At 48.0% G+C, this 23,330-nt stretch overlaps 1 protein-coding gene across 1 annotated transcript; it reads left to right on the top strand.

Moving 5' to 3' along the window:
• The first annotated feature begins 21,548 nt into the window (after positions 1-21,548).
• On the top strand, positions 21,549-22,421 carry LOC144153398 (arylamine N-acetyltransferase-like). The gene has a single exon (XM_077685046.1). It carries the CDS (start codon positions 21,549-21,551, stop codon positions 22,419-22,421), a length of 873 nt encoding a protein of 290 aa, XP_077541172.1.
• The last annotated feature ends 909 nt before the right edge of the window (positions 22,422-23,330 follow it).

Below are 23,330 nucleotides of genomic sequence, written 5' to 3'. Positions count from 1 at the left end.
CTGCAGCAGCCCCGGGAACCGCCATCGTTCCGGGGAGCCCCCGCTGAAGACCCCGAAGAATGGTTGGAGAAGCTGGAGCGCGTCCGCATCTTCAACAGGTGGGACGACGAAGAAACTTTCCGGCATGTCTTCTTTTACTTAGAAGATGCTGCTCGAACTTGGTTCGAGAACCATGAGAGTTCTTTGACCGACTGGACTCACTTCAAAAGGGAGTTCCTGAAGACATTCACTACCGTTGTGAGAAAAGAGCGAGCTGCGCTTTTGCTCGAAACTCGCACCCAACACCCCAACGAAGGGGTCGTGATCTTCGTTGAGGAGATGAAGCAATTATTTCGCCGCGCGGACCCCGAAATGACGGAAGAAAAGAAGTTACGCTTCTTGATGCGCGGTGTGAAGGAGGAGCTGTTTGCTGGACTTGTCCGCAACCCGCCCAAAACCATCGCTGAATTCGTGACCGAAGCCAGCACGATTGAGAAGGCTCTCGAAATGCGTGCTAGGCAGTATGACCGGAACTTTGTTGGCGCGGCCAGTGCGAACTACATCGACAACATGCGGATTCCGGCTGATAGCCTACGCGAGACCATCCGCGCAGTAGTGAGAGAGGAGCTGCGGAAACTTTTCCCGACGACGCCGCAACCCCAAGTCGCTTGCCTAACTGACGTGATCCGGGAAGAAGTTCAAAACGCTTTGGGAACTTCTGTGGCATCCGAAGTACACTGCGAGCCTCAAGCTATGACCTACTCCGCGGCTGTTCACCGACCCCGCCCTGCTCCAACACGTCGTCAAGAGGCACGTCGTCAAGAGGCCCCGCCCTACCGCCGCCCACTGTCGCCCGCCCGACCCCCGGTAGCACAAACCCAGACGCCGAGGAAGACTGACGTATGGCGAACACCGGATAATCGTCCTCTGTGCTACCACTGCGGAGAGGCCGACCACATCTACCGTCGCTGCCCATACAAGAGACTCGGACTACGTGGTTTCTCCGTCGACGCACCACGCCCCCGACCCGGCCAGCACCCAACTGAGATTGAAGAATACCTGTCGAACACCAGCCGTGGACCAGCCCGTTTCAACCGTTCGCCGTCGCCCTACCCGTACAAGTCGCCGGACCGCCGTAGCAGTGCTGACTTCGCACGTGGAAGGTCTCCCAGCCCACGCGGGGGAAACTAAAGGCGGCAACTTCTGGAGGTGAAGTTGCTCTACGGCGAAAAATTGGAAACCCTCCAACGACGCAAGGGCGCGCTGAAGACAGTGATTCACGACATGCCCTCATCCCGACGACCCGACCTAACCCTGACGAGACTCCCGAACACGACGACAGCTACACGGCGCGACGCGTACCCGACCTGACCGAGACGTCTGTTGAGAAGACGACGACAACGACGATGCACAGTGCCCGACCATCAACACGTACAAGCAGAGATACGACGCCCCGACGAACCCGGAACTCGAGGAAGACTGCATCTGACGTCAAGGTGTCCATAGACGGCTTTGACGTAGTCGCCCTCGTAGACACGGGAGAGGACTATTCGGTAATGAGCGGACCATTTGCGTCTAAACTAAAGAAAGTTATGACCAGATGGGACGGTCCGCACATACGCACAGCAGGAGGCCACCTCGTGACGCCAAGCGGAACGTGCACATCGCGCGTCACCATAGACGGCACAACGTACCCTGCGGCGTTCGTCGTTCTGCCTAACTGCTCCCGCGACGTGATTCTCGGAATGGACTTTTTGACGGACAACGGCGCAATAATTGATCTGCAGACCAAGTCGATAACATTTTCCTCCTATCACTCCACGACGCCGCAGCCGAACCCCGATCACCGTGCTGCTGTCAGGATCGCCGACGATCACATCACCCTGCCACCCCGCGCAAGCTTGATGATCGCCGTCTACTGTGAGGATGCTGCTTCTGACATCGACGCTATCGTAGAGAGTGATCGAAGGTTGCTTCTCGACCGCGGTGTCTCCGTCGCAAGAGGCATTGCGCACTTTAAGCAACGCCAATCTCACGTTTTGGTCACTAATTTCACCGAAGAGTACCAGCATTTAAACAAGGGAGCTGCAATTGCGTTCCTCGAAGAAACGCAAGAAGCAAGTGATGTGATCGCAGTCGCCGACTTTGAACGCACACCCGTAGAAACCTTCAAGCTCCCGCAGCCATTCGACGTGAATCCGGCGCTACCGCCAGAACAACGGAAAAAATTATTGGCTTTGCTGCGTCGCTATAGCGAATGTTTTTCGTCGAGTGCAAAACTACGTCAGACCCCTCTAGCGAAGCACCGAATAATAACCGAAGATGGAGCCCGACCTACCCGACAGTCACCGTACCGCGTCTCTTCACACGAACGGGAAGCCATCCGGACTCAAGTCGACGATATGCTGAGCGATGACATTATACAGCCATCGAAAAGCCCCTGGGCTGCGCCCGTCGTACTCGTAAAGAAAAAAGACGGCACATTAAGGTTTTGCGTTGACTACCGGCGACTGAACAAAATCACGAAAAAGGACGTGTACCCCCTCCCCCGAATCGACGACGCCCTCGACCACCTCTGCCACGCGAAGTACTTCTCATCGATGGACCTGAAGACCGGCTACTGGCAAATTGAAGTGGACGAGAGAGACCGAGAAAAGACTGCATTTATAACCCCAGATGGCCTATACGAGTTCAAGGTGATGCCGTTTGGGCTGTGCACAGCACCAGCGACGTTTCAAGGAGTCATGGACACTGTGCTAGCTGGCCTTAAGTGGCACACCTGCCTCGTATACCTCGACGACGTAGTGGTATTCGCCCGGACTTTCGACGAACACCTTGCAAGGTTGGACTCTGTACTCGAGGCCATTCGTACGTCGGGGTTGACGCTGAAGCCTGAAAAGTGCCGTTTCGCATACGGGGAACTCAAGTTCTTGGGCCACGTCGTCAACGCCGCGGGAGTCCTACCTGACCCGGCAAAAACTTCAGCCATTGCGAACTTCCCAAGGCCGAAAGACAAGAAGGGCGTGCGAAGATTTCTCGGGCTGTGCGCATACTACCGGCGCTTCGTCGCAAACTTCGCACGCATTGCAGAGCCACTCACGCGCTTGACGAAAGATAGCACCCCTTTCAGCTGGGAAAACGACCAAGAAAAAGCATTCGGCGAGCTGCAAAAACGCCTGCAAAGCCCACCCATGCTCGCTCATTTCGACGAAAATGCCGAAACGGAAATGCACACGGACGCCAGTGATATAGGCTTGGGTGCCGTCCTTGTCCAAAAGCAAAGCGGCTGCGAAAGGGTAATCGCCTATGCCAGCCGTGGTCTGTCGAAGGAGGAGAAAAACTATTCTGCCTCTGAGAAAGAGTGCCTGGCTATTATATGGGCGATTTCAAAATTTCGCCCATACGTGTATGGAAGGCCATTCAAGGTTGTAACAGACCACCATGCGCTGTGTTGGCTCGCCAATTTGAAGGACCCCTCTGGCCGTCTTGGGCGGTGGAGCTTGCGCCTGCAGGAGTTCGACGTTACAGTCGTTTATAAATCCGGCAGGAAACACTCCGACGCCGACTGCCTGTCCCGCGCCCCCGTCGACCCACCACCACAAGACTCTGATGAAGACAGCGCGTTCTTCGGGATCGTGACGGAGAGCGACCTAGCCGCCCAGCAGCGTGCCGACCCCGACTTGCGCGTCATAATCGAGTACCTCGAGGGATGCAACGTTGCCGTTCCTAGGACCTTCAAACGCAGCTTACCAGCATTCAGCCTGAGAAACTCCGTCCTTGTGAAGAAGAATTTCAGCCCCGGAACAAGAGCGAATTCCCTTCTCGCCATCCCCGCGGACCTTCGTGACGAAATTTTGGAAGCGTGCCACGACGACCCGTCTTCCGGACATCTGGGCACCGCCCGCACTATTGGAAAAATCAAGGCGAGGTACTACTGGCCCGGCCTTACCTCTGACGTCACCCACTACGTCCGGAGCTGCCGTGACTGCCAGCGACGAAAAACGCCGCCGACAAGACCCGCCGGACTTCTGCAACCGATCGCCGTTCCATCGAGACCATTTCAACAGATTGGAATGGACCTTTTAGGCCCGTTCCCTACGTCACGATCACAGAACAAGTGGATTGTCGTAGCGACAGACTACATGACGCGCTACGCAGAGACCGCCGCTCTTCCGAGGGGGACTGCACAAGAAGTGGCGAAGTTCTTTATAAGCCAAGTTGTGCTGCGACATGGAGCCCCGGAAGTCCTAATCACAGACCGCGGAACGGCATTTACTGCGGAGCTGATGCAAGGAGTATTACGCTACAGCAACACGGATCACCGAAGAACGACGGCGTACCACCCCCAAACGAACGGACTAACTGAACGTCTGAACAAGACAATCGCAGATATGCTGTCAATGTACGTTGACGTTGAACATAAGACTTGGGACGAAGTGCTCCCGTATGTCACGTTTGCGTACAACACGGCTATCCAGGAGACGACACAGCTGACGCCGTTCGAGCTTGTCTACGGTAGAAGGCCGACTACGATGCTCGACGCCATGCTTCCGCACGTAGAAGACGACGACCTCAACGCCGACGTCCACGGATATCTTCAACGTGCGGAGGAGGCCCGCCAGCTCGCTCGAGTTCGTATAACGGACCAGCAGCTGGTGGATTCGGGCCGCTACAACCTCCGACGCCGAGACGCCGAGTACCAACCAGGGGATCGTGTGTGGGTTTGGACTCCCATCCGACGACGCGGACTCAGTGAGAAGCTCCTGCGACGATATTTCGGACCCTACCAGATTCTACGACGTGTTGGCCAACTTACCTACGAAGTGATCCCCGATGGTGACTCCGGCACATCACGACGACGCACGCGGCCTGAAGTCGTCCACGTGGTTCGCTTAAAGCCTTTCTACGGACGATGACGAACTTTTATTTTCATTTGTTCGGACTGTCGCTTATGTTAGCATCGGGTCGATGCACTCTTAGAGGGGGGGTAATGCCGCGAACCATACATTGGGTTTGTTTATTTGTGTTTTGCTTTTACCGCCCGGCTGCGCCGGTCTGTGTTATCTCTGCGCCAAGGGAAGCGCGTGTTCCATTCTTTCTTTCTGCGCCGCATGTGTTATCTGTTGTGATAGGGAGAGCATTCCGATCTAACGTGAACAGCCCAGAATAATCTTCTTGGATCTACTATGTTCTCGATGCGAATCGACGTTTCGAGAACCACGCGCGCCAAAAGATAAAAAGCCTGCAGTGCGGACGCCGGGGCATTCGATTCTGCGACGCTCGCTGACGCAAGTCACTTTGTTGACCGCTGCTTCGCCGCCTCTGTATTCTTTTGAGTTGTTAGGGGAGCACAAGTTCGCTCCAATAAACTTGTTTCTCCTGCAAGACAACTGCGTCGTCCTTGGCTTTGTGACAATATCAAGTTGTGAGTTGGAACGTCTCCGTCCAGCGCGCATGCGCTGCGTCCATTTTACGACATGTTTACAATGAGCGTTATTCATCATATCTACAGTCCTCATAGGCCGGATTTGCTATTCAAGCAGTGGCGTAACTGTAACATCGTTCTGATATGTGCTTGACTATAAAAAACCTGAAAAATATTACAACATAAAAAAACAAAGTGTTATGTTCAAATGCATCAAAACCAGTTTAAATACAAAACAAATTTATTTCTTCCAGAAATGAACCAATCAACTTAACAAGTTAGGTTACCTACCATTTCTGGCCCCTCTTTACGGCCATCGTATTACGCCAAAATGTTTTTCGGCAAAGCCTAGAAATGTTTAGGATAACATCGTTTCCACGAGACTTGTGGGGATTTTAGTCATCCTAAAAATTCTATATTCCGAATTCCATTTATAACCTTCACCGCTATCGCAGGCAAAAAACCCTGCTATACCTGGTAACCGTCCAGCAAACGTGTCGACGAACTCATCGCTGCAGTGTTGAGGCACGTCATCTCTCTTCTCTTGTGCACCAAAGCATGCATCTAAAAATGAAGAGAAACAATTAAGAAACCAAGCATCATCTTTTGTGCGCAGGTTGTAGGTTGACACCATTCCAAAGGTAAAAAAATTAGTTGCTGTGCAGTTTCCAGAATGGCCATTACTCAGCAGAAATGTCTTTTGCTTCAACAGCTTTATACGTAAATGGGAGTTTTCTTTTCGGAAGTGGCAATTTCGAAAAATTAAATTTTGCCCCGAAAATTCTCCTTCAACACTTCACCAAACATAAGAACATATTATTCTATCTTGGATACTAAACAGCCGGCGAGGTGAGCGAAATGCCCGCTGAGAGAAAGCAAGCACCGTCGAGTGAAATATACTCGATGCAGCACCCCAATACCATAGAATCCGACGAATACATTCAAATAGGTGTCAATTCGAAGGCGCGTGCCCGGCTGCCGTAAGTCCTGATTGAACAGAGCATGACTAAAGCATTCAACTTTGCGCCACTGGAAAGATTGACTCATTTGAATAACATTCATAGCGCGTTCACTCCGGGTTCACTCTCGTTAAAGTTCTTTTGCAACTGACCCAACTCAAGAAATCAAAACGCCAATAAAAGTTGCAGGCTTGCAGAAAGGACATATGCACTCGACATTTACTTCTTGATATTTTGTGCCAGTGGCACAGTTGCGGCATATAGTACAAGTGCCGAACGAACGTGTAAACGTCTATGCAATTGGTTGCCGACTTACCAGTCCGGGCTCTAGCACCCTACCTTCGTGCAGACAATTTCGAGCACGCTGTGCATCTGTGCCAAGACACCAACTTACTTGCATAAGCGACACTGCCCCTTATGTGAGGGTGTTTGTCGTGTAATACCCCATATCTTACAAAACAATTACTGCGCTACCTAGTAATAGTAAACCGACAGTAGCGAAGCGCGTTTCATTAGTACTTATCTAAAAGCTGAGAACTAGTAGAATGCTCCGTTGAGATGCTACGCTAAGTCAACACTCTAACAAATTGTTTTGGTTAGTTGTAATATATCATTGCTGACGTTGCAAAATGTGCTATGTAGAGACAGAAATGAAATTGTGGCTGTGATTGTTACCTTTTTTGGGTAATAAAATATGGATTTCTGGCAAGGAAGCCACAGAACAAAATCGTTCGCACAAAGCAAAGATGGAACTTTACTTTTACGCTTTTTGAGGGGCGACTGTCAATGACGTTGTCGCGGATGCTTTGCAGAAGATTACAATGAATAAAATGCATCATCGTGCCTAACTAGTAATTACGCTCAATACAAACAAACCGAATGCAGTGGACATTACTGTTTCATCCTGTAAGGTGTTTTGTAAGCACCAAAAATTATTGTTTTCAGGTGTAATAATATGCATCACGAGAAAATTAAATACCTGCGCAAATTTTTTGTACCCATCATATTGCAAATTGTAAATGTTCCAGAACCACTTGCGCATACCCGAATAGACCCTTCTCTGTGTAAGACTGCCGATTCCAATGTGCTCCAAGCGCGGTATTGAAGCAAAAAGCTCTTCCGGGTCATACCAAAAACTGAGGGCAAAACTGAGGGCATCGAGGTCCTGAACCCCGATCATCTTCCTACAAATGATGTTACGTTAGCGAGAAGGGAAGTTGATGACTTTTGTTGCGCCGTTTGGCTCCGGCGCTACGGTCACCATTCCAAGGTGCTTGATCAGAGACCCATTGTCGGCAGCGAGCACTGGCGCTCTTCTGATTCATGATTGTTTTTGAAATGCGCTTCAAGGCAATGAGCGGCATAAGGTTGCCTTGACAACTCGCGTCTATCCCCTACTGTCCAATATTTTGCTGCGTTCATGCTGATGCCGCAGATGCTAACGTCAAGCACGTCGAAATTATCGCCCACATTCTGAATATCATTAACCTGCGTGTTCTTCCAGCAACATGCAAAGTGATTCTTCCATTTGCATACGTGGCACAGTTCCCCGTAAGGTGGGCACTACCGTGGCGCAAGTATCTTACTTCCACGCTTGCAACGCCTTCTTTCCTCTTTGCCTAGTTTATTCCGGCTGGCAAAGGCAATCTGTATGCGCTCACTGGCCCATGTAATGTTTTGCTTCGCCGTGGCTTCTGTAGCTTTGCATATATCATCTGCTTTCTGTAAAATCAGGTTTATGTCATGTAGCATTTCCTAACAGCGGAGCTGTTTAGCCCGAGCTTTGTCCGCCCTAGAACGTTTACGAAAAACCTAGAACGTTTACGAAACAAAATGTGGGTAGGGAGGTCCAGAGAATTGAACCCGGGACCTTTACGCCATAACACAGGCAACGTAACCCATGGACTACCCCAAAGGTCTCAGCTGCACAGGGTTGGCAGCGGCGGGGAAGAAGTAACATGTGCCGCCAATCGGAACAAAAAGAAATGCTTCCTGTGGTCGGAATCAAACCTGCGTCACTCGCGTTATGAAACCGGCGTCTACACGATTGAGCTATCATTACACACCTGGCATAAAACACTTCCTTTGGGTTCGTAGCGCGGGCATTGGCTTTGGACTTCGCCGCAGGTTCTAGCATGTGCTAACGTGGCTCACTTCTGGAGAGATGGGAAAGCGAGTGAACAAACGATCCGGGCCTGCCAGTGATGGAGAACTTTCAGTCCAGAAATAAATGTGAGGTGCTACAACCGGGTCTCTTACGAAGGGAGAGGGGTCGCAAGCTCTACTGTTTCTCTAGCCTAGCACCACAAGTGAAGCTGCGCCAATTCTTTTCTCTGGTGGTCTTGTTATTCATACCGAAAACAATTTGATCTCTAATCGTAAACTAGTCAAGGTGGTCTTGTTACTGATACCGAAAACACTTTGAACTGTAATCGTAAACTCGTAAAGGTTCCCAGAATCACAAAGCTTGGCTTGCGTCCTGAAGTTTCGAGAAAATTGTTCCAAAGGATCTGCCTCATCTTGGACCCGCATGCAAAACACATGTCGCGCCTAAAGTTTGTTCCCTTGCTCAGGACAATATTCATAAAATTTGGGGGCCAGTGTCTGGCAGTCGTCCTTTCTCCCACCTTTAATAAAAGAACAGTTCTTGAAGATTTCTTGCGTGCCGTCGCCAGCGGTGCTGCGAAGGACCGCTGCCTTGACCGCTTCGGTCCAGAGTTGCTCCGCCGAAGTACCCGTCAGGAATAGGCCGCGTTTTTGCTTGAAGAGTTCCCAGTTTCATGTGACGTTTATGGACAGTTGCAGCGGTCCTGGTGGTTTGATTGCGTCCATTTCTTGCTTCTCGTTGCGTAGGCGGCTGCAGTTCTGACACCATGTATCATGTGGGTGCCAGTTATACGACGGCTGAAGCGGATGGGCGAGCGAAGTGATAGAGTGTGGCAGTAGGGCATGTTCTCGGCTGTAGTAGGGCATGTTATCGTACCCAAGTACGATACAGGAACGAGAACTGTAATAAGTCGTTTGAAAAATACGAGAAATCGTTAGATATTTCAAAAAATGCGAAGCGAGTGCCTATTATGGCCGTCTGTTGATGTGCTCTTCAAAACTGTAGAATTTCGCAGGCATGCCCCCAACCACCTGATCTGCCCCTTGAACACCCCTTTACGAATTTGGTTCCACAATCTCCCTATCAGCAGGAGTCTCCTCAAGCTGGTGTGGAGCTTTTTGTTGACTTTTGTGACCACACCCGTCCCCAATACAGTCTTGAACCGCACACCCACGTTCTCTTTCCGCACTTCCTCTTTCATAGTGGAAATGTGTATGTACATGCACATAGCTCACAAAAGTTCATGTACTGAGTACACTAAATGTTAAGCCTTCTGTGTTTCTGAGGTCATGATCGAGCGCCGCACATGTTACCATTCGACTTGGTCCTGCGATGTGCGAGCTGCTTGGCAGCTTTCCCAGTTGTCTCTGTGCTTCTCGCTGCCTTTTTAGCAGGCTTAAACTCATAATTATGCAAGATTTGTTTTTGGTATGGCTCAGCTTTCGTGTGCCTCTATACTCTCCCACTCAAAAGGGTCATTCTATAAGTACCAGAAGGCCAGCTTTGCAGTAAATAACGCAGAATGTGTTCGTTCCTTTTGCAGTAAATAACGAAGGAAGTGCTCAAATAACGATGTGCTCATTCCACACTCGTAAAAGAAAGCATTTCGGCAGCTGAGAGATTGGGCGGCACGCTGGCTAAGAATTCTGACCTTATAAGGGAGGTGCCGAAAACATCCCCCACCATCCCCAAAGGACAGGTTGCTTAGATATGTTTGACATAAAATTCCCCGATTGCCTCTTCTATAAGAAATTCTGAAGGTTCTGAGCCGCAAACATGCTGGTATTGCAGACGGAATTAGATCATGGAGCGTCCCAAACTACAAGAACGCTGCCCTTTAAATCAGCGGAAAATCAGCGTTCTGTTCTTGCCAACAATTATTGACTGATACGTGGAACAACTTCATACAGCAAATCCTTGAGGTCAGTTTGTTGTGTCATGGCTTCCAAGCCTGAGTTTCGAGGTCGAATCACCCCGAATTTCACGTAACTCTGTTAAAAAATCTATTCTTGTGTGGCTTATTTTCCCGCATAAAACAAAGATTACTTTCCCAGAGCCAACGATTTTTCCGCTGTTTTCAATGGAAGTCTTAAATTTGTCCCAAAATACGCTGCTGAAATAAATACGATCGAGCCTATATATGCCGCGACGAATGTCATCATCATCATCACCAGCATATCTACGCCCACTCCAGGGCAAAGGCTTCTTTCATTAATCTCCGATTACCCCGTCCTATCCTAACTTAGACCAATGTATCCCCGCAAACTTCTTGATCTCATCTGCCAATCTACCTGTCTGTCTGCCGGCCCCTGCAGCGCTTGCCTTCTCTAGGGATACACTCTGTTACCCTTAATGACCAACGGTTATCTTGCCTTCGCATTACATGCCCTGCCCACGTCCATTTCTTCCTTCCTTATTTCCACTAATATGTCCTTAACACGCGTTTGTTTTCTGACCCACTCCGCACTCTTCTTGTCCCTTAATGTTACACCTATCATTTTCTGCTCTTGCACGCTGGGTCGTTCTCAATTTAATTTGATCCCACTTAGTGAGCCTCTAGGTTTCTGCCCCGTAGGTGAGTACCGGTAAAATGCAGCTGTCACACTTTCTTCTTCAGCGACAATGGTAGGCTGCTATTCATTATCTGAGAATGTCTGCCATATGCACCCCACCCCATTCTGATCCTTCAAATTATCTCTGCCTCATGGTTGGGATCTGGGGTCACAACTTGGCCTAAGTAGATATATTCGCTTACCACTTCCACTGCCTCGCCACCTATCTCAAAATTTTGTGCTGTCCCGAGGTTATTGATCATTACTTTAGTTCTTTGCATATTAATTTTCAGGCCACGGTTCTACTCTGTTCACCCAGTGCGGAAAGCATGCTTTGCAATTCGTTCCCCGAGTTACTTAGCAAGGCGACGTCATCAGCAAATCTGAGGTTACTGAGGTATTCTCCATTAACCCATTATCGATCCCACCTGTTCCCAATCCAACGTTCTGAATACTTCTTGTAAACATGCTGTGAATAACATTGGAGAGATTGTGTCTTCTTGTTTGACACCCTTCCTTATAGGTATTTTACTGCTCTCCCTATGGAGGACGATGGTAGCTGTAGACCCATTGTAGATATCCTCTAGTATTCTTACATAATGCTCATCTACCCACTGGTTCCGTAATGCCTGAATGACAGCTAGGGTTTCGACCGAGTCAAATGCTTTCTCATAATCTATGGAGGCTATATATAGGGGTTCAGTATACTCAGCGCACTTCTGTATCACCTGATTAATCGTGTGAATATGGTCCATTGTTGAATAACCTTTACGGAACCCTGCTTGTTCTTAAGGTTGACTGAAATCCAAGGTTGCAGAAATTCGGTTAGGGATTACCTTGGTAAGTACCTTGTACACGATGACAGTAAGCTGATCGGCCTGTAATTTTTCAATTGCTTCATGTCGCCTTTCTCATGGATTAGGGTGATGTTCACGTTCTTCCAAGATTCCGGTACCATTGCGGTCATTAGGCATTGCGTATACATGTTTGCCAGTTTTTCAAGTACAATTTCTCCGCCATCCTTCAAGAAGTCTGCTGTTATCTGATCCTCACCAGGTGCTTTGCCCCCTTTCATTTCTTTCAGAGCCTTCCTTACTTCTTCGGTCGTTACTGGTTGGATGTCTATCTCCTCTGAACTACTGTCTCGTTCGGCATTATCCTGGATGTCCCGGCTACTGTACAGATCCCTATAGAACTCCTCGGCCACGGTGACTATTTTATCCCTATATGTGATGACATTGCCCTGCTCATCCTTAAGTGCATACATCTGATTTTTCCCCACGCCAAGACGTCTCTTCACGGCTTTCAGGCCACATCCGTTCTTTACAGGGTATTCGATCCTCTCCATATTATACTTCCGTATGTCAGCTGTCTTACGCTTATTGATTAACTTGGAGAGCTCCGCTAGTTCTGTTCTGTCAGCTGCGGTAGAGATTGTCATGGTTTGCCGTTTTCTGATTTGATCTTTCGTCTCCTGTGAAAGTTTACCAGTATCCTGTCTAGCCATAGTGCCCCCGACTTCTACTGCACACTCCGTGATAATGCGTGTAAGGTTGTCGCTGGCTTCCTGTGTCGTAAGCTCGGCTTCCTCGTTAAGAGCAGAATATCGGTTCTGCAGCGCTATCCTGAATTCTTCTGATTTACGTCTTACTGTTAGCTTATTTATCGGCTTCTTTCGTAGTAGCTTGTTGCGCTGCCTCCTCAAATCTATCCTAATTCGAGATCTTACCATACGGTGGTCACTACACCTTACCCATCCGAGCACTTCCACATCCTGCACGACGCCAGGGTTATCGCATAATATGAAGTCTATTTCATTTTTCTGCTTCCCATTCGGGCTCCTCCAGGTCCACTTCCGACTCTCCCGTTTACAGAAGAAGGTATTCATTATGCGTATTTTATTCCGTTCTGCAAACTCAACTAGTAGGTCCCCCCTGCTATTTCTACAGCCCAGACCATGGTTCCCAACTGCCTTGTCTCCAGCCGGATTCTTGCCTACTTTACCATTGAAGTCCCCCATAACTACGGTATACTGTGTTTTTACTTTAGCCATTGCCGATTCCACATCTTCATAGAAGCTTTCCACCACTTGGTCGGCGTGGCTGGATGTGGGCACGTAGCCCTGCACCACCTTGACCTTGTACCTCTTATTCAGCCTAATTACAAGACCTGCTGCCCTTTCGTTAATGCTATAGAGTTTTTCTATGTTGCCAGCTATGCCTTTATTGACTAGAAATCCCACTCCCAGTTCTCTTCTGTCCTCTAGACCACGGTAACATAGGACGTGTCCATTTTTCAGCACCGTAAAGGCTTCGCCTGCCCTCCTAACCTCGCCAAGCCCTATTACATCCCATTGAATGCCCTTTAATTCCTCGAACAACACCTCGAGACTTGCTTCGCTAGGTAAGGTTCGCGCGTTCAACGTTGCCAGGTTCAGATTCTATTGGCGGCCTGTCCGGATCCAGGGATTCTTAGCACACTCTACTGCGTCACAGGTCTGACCGCCGCCGTGGTCAGTTGCTTCGCAGCCGCTGGGGACTGAGGGCCGTGGGTTAATTGGTGTATTCATGGGAGGTTGGTGTATGCACGGGAGGTTCATGTATTCATACCAGTGTCAACTTGATGCATGACCCGCATTCCTTTCGGAACGACGGCTAACCCATTTCTACTTTCCACGACGATTCAACAACACTTAAAGAAATACGAAGAGCAGTACCCTCAAACTGCGAGTCATACACGGATGACATGCTCACAGGAGCTGAAATCGAGAAAGCTGCAGTGAAGCTCTACAACAACGCAACCGAAATGTTTGAAGTAGTAAAAATGAAACTGGACAAATTGTCGTTCAGCAGCAAAATGCTACTACAGTGATTTCAGAGAGTCTCCCGGGCTACCATGCATCTCGGTTATCTGTTGGGAGTGCTGAAGGTTTTGCGGCTTACATGGGGCCTGTGCGCTGACCAGCTAACATTCTCTTTGTGCACAGATTGCCTTCATGGCATAGAACCATTCACAAATTGGACCATGCTACAAACAACAGCATGGATACGTGAAGCACTATGGTGGTTTTCTGCCTTCATCGCCCATACCAAGGTCCTGTTCCATGAACTGTGGCGTAAAAACATCGAGTTGGACACGCTACCTGACAACATCACAGCAGCCTGGAAGGTGTAGCTGAACGGGCTCCAATATCTCCCCGAGGTTCGTGTACCCCGGTACTACAGGTCGCAAACAAACGGAAGGAGGACGGACTTCCTTCGCATTTTCGCCGATGCCGATCCACTGGCGGATGGAGCAGTTGCCTACCTCACCCTGGAGGGTCAAAACGGTACAAGTTTGACAATTCTCGTAAGCAAATAAAGGGTGGCGCCAGGCAAGAAAATTACACTGGCGAAACTGGAACTGATGGCACGCCTGCTTGTTGGTCGATTGCGTGACTATATTTTGAAAACCCTCAAGCAACAGCCTTCAAACTCCACCTATGGACGTGTTCAACAACAGCAGTCTATTGGATTCGTGAAAATGTTGACCGCTGGAAGTAGCTCGTGTGCAACTGAGTCACTGAAATTCATCACCTCGTGGACAAGTTCGTATGTAGACATTATCTGGGAAAATGAAATTCATGGGATCCCAGCCACACAGTTGGCCAAAAACAAACTGTAGCGGAGCAGAACGCTGTGGATTTGTCTGTGTGGATTTGTCTGGGCGACTTGTTCCGAAAGCGACATAGGGTGAAATCGAATTAGAGGAAAGGTTGAAAACAAGATCATTGCCAAAGGCGACATCGCCAACTTCTCAGTCAGGTGTGCTCGATCTGAAACACTATGGGTAATTCCCAAAGCTAATCAGGGTCATGGCTCGGGTTTTTCGGTTCCTCGCTAGAATCAAACGACAAAGAACATATTGGGACCCCTCATATCCAACGACATTAATCAAGCGATACTAGATACGTTGGGAGCAAAAAATGTATTCCTAAAAGAAGTCACGTGTGTCGCCCACATAACATAATTTACCCCCAACTCAGCTTTAAGAATGTTCACTGATGATTGAAAGTGCTGGCATTTTAGGAGTACAGGGAAGGCCACAGCATAGCCAACTTTGGTGTGGTTCAAAGAAAATAACAGTAACAAAAGTGTAAATGTGCATTTGAAAAGGTTTATGACATAAACGATTTTCTGAACATGCTGTGTAAATACTACTTACAGGCATCTGTCATGACTGCATGATTACATTAATGAAACCCATGTGCTTTATTGGTGAAAAAACGTTTTCGAATAATGTTATATTGCAGCGTTAGCTTTACCTAGTGCCTATACGCGGCATGTCTAAACAATGAACGGCTGCAAGTGAAATGAACACGAAAACTGAAGTTAGTCCCTAATGGGAACAGCATATCACATGAAGCACACGTCACGTAGCCAAAGCAGTACTGAACACGAGAATAACAGCCAGGACACACACTGCAGTTGCTGCTCAAACAAAACACACTTGCCACCACATCACACGGCCACTAGAATAGGCGAAATATGTCGCTTGTTTGGGGACGCCTGAGTCCACCAGCGCCACCAAAACACTAGGAAGACCCCCCCCCCCCCCCCCCCATTTTCAAACGCAGAAAACCCGCCACAGTTCACCACCAAATGCCGAGATCTATACAGGGAAAAGGATGTCAAAGGTGCATCCCTCGGATGCGATGTGTTTCTTGCAGTGTCAGAGATTGCGGTGCCGCGTTATCCTTCGCCCTTTGTTGGATGGTTGGGAAAACAATTGGCGTCCCCATAAACGGATACCACTGCTCAGCGAACCGCTACGAGCGCACGCGTCCAGACCCGCCGTGTTGATTACATTACAAATAGTTGCGGCCTCCGCCCGTCAAACTCACGCAAGAGATTTTTGCTCTTTCTAGGTAAGATTAGAAGAATGGTTGTATGTTTGGGGGACACCACATATTATCACTGTTGCGGGGTTGCCTTAGGTTGCCATTAATGTATTTGATAGCAACCTGAGCAGATCTCAACAAAAGCAAAGAGACTAGAATATATCATATAGAACACGCATTTCCATTCTGGGTTTGTTGAACTATAGCTTTCAGTACTTGCAACCACAAATAAAGTAGTGCAAGTGGTCATTAGTCGCTGCAGGGATCTTTATCTTTTAAAATTTCATACCCCCTCTCCCAGAATAAAGAAAGAGGAAAAAAGACGTGGGGAACTAACTTGTTCTAGCAAAGCTATGCCAGATTTAAAGCCAATAAACAGACAGGGCTAAAAGTCAAAAAACCTTTTTGAAGAAAAACCAATTTCATGATAAAAACCTAAGCTCTGGAGAAGAGAAGAACGAAATAAACAAATACAAACAGAGGCAGCATAAACGGGAAAAAATGCAAAGCAAATGCAATTCTGCCAGTCAGTTAGGCACGAAAGCTTGCCACAAAAGAGCCGACACTTCAGTATAAATTTTTAAAAATTAGAAATTATGTAAAAGGGTGGACAGCTGGTCGAGTTGGTAAGATTACATCTGGAAACAGCGCGACACGGGCGAGGACCGAAGAAGTAGACAAGTTGAGACAAGTAGACAAGACAAGATAGAAATTATGTACCCTATTTACATCATGTACACAGAAAATCAGTCATATTTCAGTGGTTTTAGACAAGATGGAGCCGAAGTAGCTAAATCAATTCTTGCCTTGAAGAAGTAGATTGCAGTGAATAAGAAAGAAAAATAGTCACATGTGCTGTAGGGTTGTTACTATCATGCAGCATCCTTCGTTTGCCCATTTTGTCGTTCTGCCGGCTTGTTTTATGCCTTTTCTTTTTTTTTCTTCCATGGTGCTATCCTTGTACTGGCCATTTCCATGCCATGTTTTTTTCATTTTCTCCCGAATTTTCTATCCTGTATTTTATACCATTCCTTACCTTTCCTATCAAATTTCTTATTCACATTTCCACATGCAGCACAGCCAGCCGGACAGTTTTTCTACTTTCCTTGGTTAAGCTCCCTAGCTTCCTTCTTCAGTTTCTTCCTTTCTTTGAAGTCGCATATTTTTTCATCTTACGCTTGCTGTTACCATGACAAACTTCCCTAGAGGTCTGGAGGGATTACTGGTGGTGAAAAAAGAATTCTTTGATAATAATTGCTCGTAAATATGACCCCCTCGGTTCTTCGCTGTTTATTTTTGCTTGTTCTGGCAGTCAAAGAGTAATGTACTTATGAAAAGTAACTTGTGCACAAGATTGTATTGGGCCCAGCTTGCACGCCTCAACTTCGCATGCCTCAACTAAAACCGGTGGAAGGATGAGAGGGCAAGGCTGTCAATGTCAAATTTCTTTTTTTTGTTTCCGAAATTGCTACACGGAATATGTCCTATGGTGTTAACCACATGATACACGGGCTGATGGCATTGTGATGCCCGATTTTTTTATTAAATAATGGTGGTGACCACAATTTGAATGAGCCAGAACTTTCATAATCAGCTACAGAATTACCGGAATCCCGCTTCGGTAATGCAACTTCGTCATCATCCTTGTTGCTGTGACCACGCTGGAATGGAAGCATGGAAATTCGACAAGGTCTGGCGTGACAGCTTTGCGGCCACCGTTCTGATGTTGGCATAAATGAGAAGGTTGTGCTACGCAAATCTAATTTTTTAATTCTATCGCGTATGGCATTCGCATATCGCATTCCTTCTGTTGTATACCGCTGAAGAACGCCTCCAGGTGGCCCTGGCTGAACTGATACGTGCAGATGTAACTGTCGCAAATAATAAAATAGAGAGTTTATTTATTGTCGTCTTTCTTAATGACTGCCATATGCAATACACATTACGTCTCTGAAAACTCTACACTAGCGAATGATGCTAGTCTCATGCTAGGCAGTCTCATTTACCTGCTGTAGTTATGTTGGGCAGCTGTTTCAAAAATAACCACTATGATTGAACTAATTAGGTGTAATAACTAGTTTATAAGTACACACAATTTAATGTAGTTTTCAAGGGAGACATATATGCTTCATCGACTTCGCCTTGAACAAACTACGTGACAGTCCTATCGGGATCCAAGAAAGCGCATATGTGTGTTACCTCAAGATGCTTCCTAGGCGGTTTCTATTGACAGACAGATTTCTGGCCAAACCCGCAGGTATTTCAGACAAAACCGCTTTCAGGCGGGGTGGTCCTGATAACTGGGCGTGAACGGAAATGGCCGCTCCCGTTCATTAGCGAAGGCCCCCAGGGAAGGACAGAATAATTTTTCTTAACACCCCACAAGACAGGTGCCCATCTCACAGGAATGAAGTTTACTCCTCCCGCTGCTCCTCTGCGCAGGTATATACATGGGCCATATGCGAGTGGAAGTGCAAGTAGCCGTAATAAAACAACGTCGCTGATCCACCGAGTTTCAGAAATGTGTCATGCAAAGCATTACCTATATTCTCGAAATTTTCAGAGTGCGGGTTTCAGCGATCGAAGGAGTATGCACCAATCGGAGACACCTATACGGGAGATTTTTGCGCCTACATTCGGGATTATACCTCTAGGCTTCGCCTTGTCCTCCTCCAAAAAAACCACCGTATTGTACAAATAAAGTTGCCTTTATTATTATTATTATTTGGCGGTTGTTTTATCTGTCACTGAAGTAAAACATCGCTCAGTGAAAGTATAACAGCAGACGTAAACAAGAGCTTAGTTATACGCTAGGAAAGGCAAAATGTTTCGTACATTTGTTTGTTTTTAATTTACGAATCATATACGCTCAAATGAAGCCGACCTCCGACCAATGTCTCGCGTAACATGATATGACCGGCTGACGGCGATTTAAAATCGGCACCAGCCACTACAGACATGTAGTGAAGGTGTCCTTGAAGATAGGGGGCGGCGGTGGCTTTATTCCGTATCGTAGGCAGTGCGCGGGCTCCAGCGCGGGGTTAGGTAAGCTTGTTTTCGCAAGCAACGAAGAGACACCGCAGACACCAAGGTGTGGTAGAGCGAACCTTTGTAAATAACCCCCACATGACTGACGCTCCTCACAAAATACCGAAACTGAATTTGGCGCCTCAGCCTGCCCCCCTCTTTTTGCTTCATATTTCATGTATTTTTTTTTGTCAAACATGAATGCCTTGAGAAAGTTTATAAAAAGCATACAAACTCGTAAATATACTCAGTTATTGCAATAAAAGTTGCCTAATTTTATCTGAGGGCCCTAAATTCGTGCCTCATTAAAAAAAACAGTTTAGCCATATCTTCAATTACTACTGCGTAGCATCATGGCGGCGTCTGTTTTTAGACACATTTGAGATATGTCCTAACAATATTTGCTAGTCTGCCGACCGCGCGCATTCTCTACGGGAAGGCATGTCCGCGCCGTTGATGCACGCACAGCGCTGCGAGCCATCGGAGCGCCGCAGTGGTCGGGGCGAGAGCGGCCGCCTGCCGGCCTGTGCCTGGCGCTACAGCCGCAGAAAGTGGGCGCGCATCGGGGTTTGTCGGCCTGTTAGAGCGGTGAAATCCAATGGCTCCAGGTACACAAAGTCACAATTGAAGCTGCGATTGAACTATTATGAGGCCCCTTAATTTCGCGTCCCGAAGTTTTTGCTAAGCGGGCTACGGAGCCTATTTGCGCGCGCTGACCCTCGAGGGTGAGACGGAAGAATGAAACCGCAGCAGCTAAAGTAGCCGTTCAGCCACCGCGGGGACCATTATATTGCGCAGTTTTGAGACCATGGGACCACTTTCAAAGATAGCCTGGCGGAGCCAGACGCAGCGTTTATTCTAATTAATTGTGTAAACTACTAAGTTACCCCCGAACGTCATGCACTGAAGGCTGTCCGCATGTAGCCGGCCAATCTAGCTCGAGAAAAAAGAAAAAAAAACTGTAGGGAAATGTTGGGAAAAACTGTAGGGAAAAGGGAAACAGATCAAAAAGTCTATTCCTAAATACTTCGGCCCAAGTAAGCAAGGCATATGGTCATTGGACTAAATAAGCCTTGAGAGCTTTTCTTCTGAATTTCTAACAGCCGCGAATAAAATGACTGGCCATAACACAAATGTACTCCTTTACTGCTTTCCCCACGTGCATGTCGCGATTCACTCCAAGTATGCGGGCGATAAAAAACAACAACAAAAAAGCAAATGTGCACTGAAGAAACAAAGCGCAGTTACTCTGTGGCAGCTTGATTTTATTAAAAACAAGTTTCACGTGCCCGTCAATTTGGCGAGTTTTCCAAATCTTGGAATTCACAAAAATTACAGGCGCTCAAAATAAGCGGTTTGATTGTATGTATACCCTGCAGTTTCTGCCTGTTGACTGCAAGTGCCAAAAATCTTCGTATGCATGTGTACACACGTAAAATTTTATTCGGAATTTACATTTACCAGATATTCAAAACTGAGGTGGCAGGGAAGACGTGTGATGGGGCCTAATTATACTGAACGATGGGAATTGGTCAGATCCCGTTCAAGCTTCAAAGCATATATTTGACTCGCAAACAGAGAGAAGTCAGCATGGTACCAAAGGGCCACAAAAGAATTTGCGGGGCGACCACATACGACACAAATATTTTCACGCGTTTACATATCCATGGGAGTGTACGGCGGGGGTATACACAAAAACGCATCTTCGTTAGGTAACGTAGTCGAAATTCCACATGCTGTGCCCCAACTAGCAAAAAAATGCCGTGCCGACATACGTGTCGAAATGTTTTTGCCGGAAGAGGATATACAGGATAGAGCGCAGCGGCACGACTCCATGGTTTGGCTCGATCGTTAATAATAAGCGAAAACGTCCTCCCATAACTTCATGCTTCGGTAAAAAAAAAAGAACTCATCGTAGTCGTACGAGCGGATTCATTTGACTAATCTGTTTTGTAGACAGTGACGAAGAGAGGGCAAAAACGCGCAGTTCAAATCTGCTGAAATCGCCCAGACCTACGAAGGCAGCACGGCGGAGCGCCGTCCCCCGCACTGCTCCCCGGGCCGACACTGGCCGGCCGCGCTCCGATTGCCTCCAGCGCCGCCGCTGCATTCGCGGTCGGCGGGCGGGGGCGGAAACTAGCGAATCTTTCTAGGCACCATAATTGAGAGCCAGCTTTACCCGCCTGCCGCCCTTGACACGCGGCGCTTGCGCTGAGCCGCCACGTGTACTTTAAGTAGGTCAGAGACTGCTTTCTTTACTAGGTGTTTTCTTGGGCACGACCATCGAGCGGCCGTGTCTTGGGTGTCGTTATCGTTATTTCTGTCTCTGAGAGAGGGCGCTGTAACACCATATCGCCAATTTTGTGTGGGCCAAGAGCCAAGGAGAGAGCTGCCTGCTTTCTTGAGTACGTATAACCGGTAAAACCGTAGCGGTATGAAAGTATAGGGTGTTCGAGTGGCATCAGACTCGACGGAATGAAAATGAATGCACGTCGCTCTTCTGACAGTTTGCTGTAGTCTGCGAGGTTGCATTTGAGAGCTTATATTTAGTGGGCCCTTTTTATTTGTTTGACCGAGTTCTCCAAGTTGACGGCTAGGATCCTGTTTCTGAGCTGCCCGAATGGATACGCTGACATCCGAGCAGACGGCGGCGTACTTGGCACGCCTCGGCGTGCCGAAGCCCGTTTCCCCGGACCTGGATACGCTCCGCTCGCTCGTAGAAGCGCATCTAACAAAGGTTGCATTCGAGAACGTCGACGTCCTGCTACACCGACCAATCAACCTCGATGCTAACTCCCTGTTCGCCAAAATTGTGGAGCGCGGACGTGGTGGCTACTGCTTCGAGCTCAACTCCTTCTTCGCTCGCCTTCTTCAAGCCATGGATTACAGACTGCGACTACGATTGGCCCGTGTGTGCTGGGGAATGCCTCGGGACGCTCCGACAAGGCATAACTACCACCTTGTGCTTATTGTGCAGCTCTTCGACAAGGACTACCTGGTCGACGTCGGCATCGGAGGACCGAATCCTTACCTGCCTCTTCCTCTGATACCAGGAATGGAGGGCGCAGAGCATCCTTACACACTACGAACTCCGGATGCCGGGGAGGACTTCGAATCAGGTACGCTCGAACTGTGCGTTCGTGGTGGGGACGACTGGATTCCGATATACCGTATCGATCCCCACGACCAGCTATGGGAAGATTGCGTACCCCTGAACTGGTACATGTCCACACATCCGAACAGCATAATGAGACGTTGGCTGTTGCTGGGACGCTCGGACAGTAAAGGATGGCTCACCTTGGTAAACGGCCGATACAGGCGGCGACTTCGTAACGCTGGATGCAACGCCGTTGAGAGGCGGGACATTCAAGACGTCGACGAACTGCTGTCCATTCTCAGGGAGAAGTTCTGCCTCCACCTGAGTCCCGACAAAGACGTCGAACCTCTTCGTGGTCGTCTGACAGATATTCTCGGCAGTAACTGCGACCGATGAAAACGCGTCCGCAAAAATTGTATGTGCACAGCTCCGGTTATGAGTCACAAACATTGCGTATGGTTGTGATTGGGAAGACATTTATGATAAAGCAGCCGTGATAAAACTTAACATAAATACTAAAGACGTTGCTGTTTGCTGACATTGATAACTTCAGAAGGTATGCCGAAAGCTTTCTTGCAATGGTTACGTTTGTTGCTGGTGCGGCAATACTCAATGGCCCAATCTCAGCTCGTCGTTCTTATTCTGCCGGTTGCTTCTTGAATAAAGTTTTACCACATGCGTTAGTTTTAAAGAGCATGGCTGAAGAACTCGGCTTCAACGTCGTATTTGCGTACTGGCACCTCAGAACAAATTCCCCGTGTTTGTCCACTGAGCCATCCCTTCATTCACGTCCTTCAGAATTATACACTAACTTCAGGATATTTTTGTTTGCTTTTTACACGCAATTCCACACTGCAACACTACGAATAAACGGCCTGCCTATTACCTTCGAGTCTAAAATACTTTTTATGAGTGTGTTGTAATGCGTGGAGGGCTACTTATAAAAAGAATATCAATACAAGGCACGTTGATTGTAAAGTGTAGTTTTGTGCTGTGTGTTTCCTTGAATCGTGCTCCTCAATCGTGCAACCCGATCCTCGAGCACCAATTCAGAGACACTAATTGATCATGCGCTAATGAACGCTGTAACCCCACCTGAAGCGTTTATCATTCGAGTAAGCATTACTGATAATTATCCAATAGCCCTTCCTTTTCACTGTGCAGAAACCCATTAAAAAATTAGTCACACGGAACAATATTCAATAAACACCAATTCCGAGATTTAATGTCCTGTGCCCCCTGGTCCCGAGCCTTGTCGTATCAAGATGCTCAATCATATCACATTGAATTTACGGTGATTATAAA

The sequence above is a fragment of the Haemaphysalis longicornis genome, unplaced genomic scaffold, assembly GCF_048455015.1.
Source record: "Haemaphysalis longicornis isolate Haplotype H1 unplaced genomic scaffold, Haemaphysalis longicornis Haplotype H1 scaffold_9, whole genome shotgun sequence".
In the NCBI taxonomy this organism is placed as follows: domain Eukaryota; kingdom Metazoa; phylum Arthropoda; class Arachnida; order Ixodida; family Ixodidae; genus Haemaphysalis; species Haemaphysalis longicornis.
Note: the sequence above shows the minus strand (reverse complement) of the source record. Positions and strands in the feature narration are given on the sequence as shown.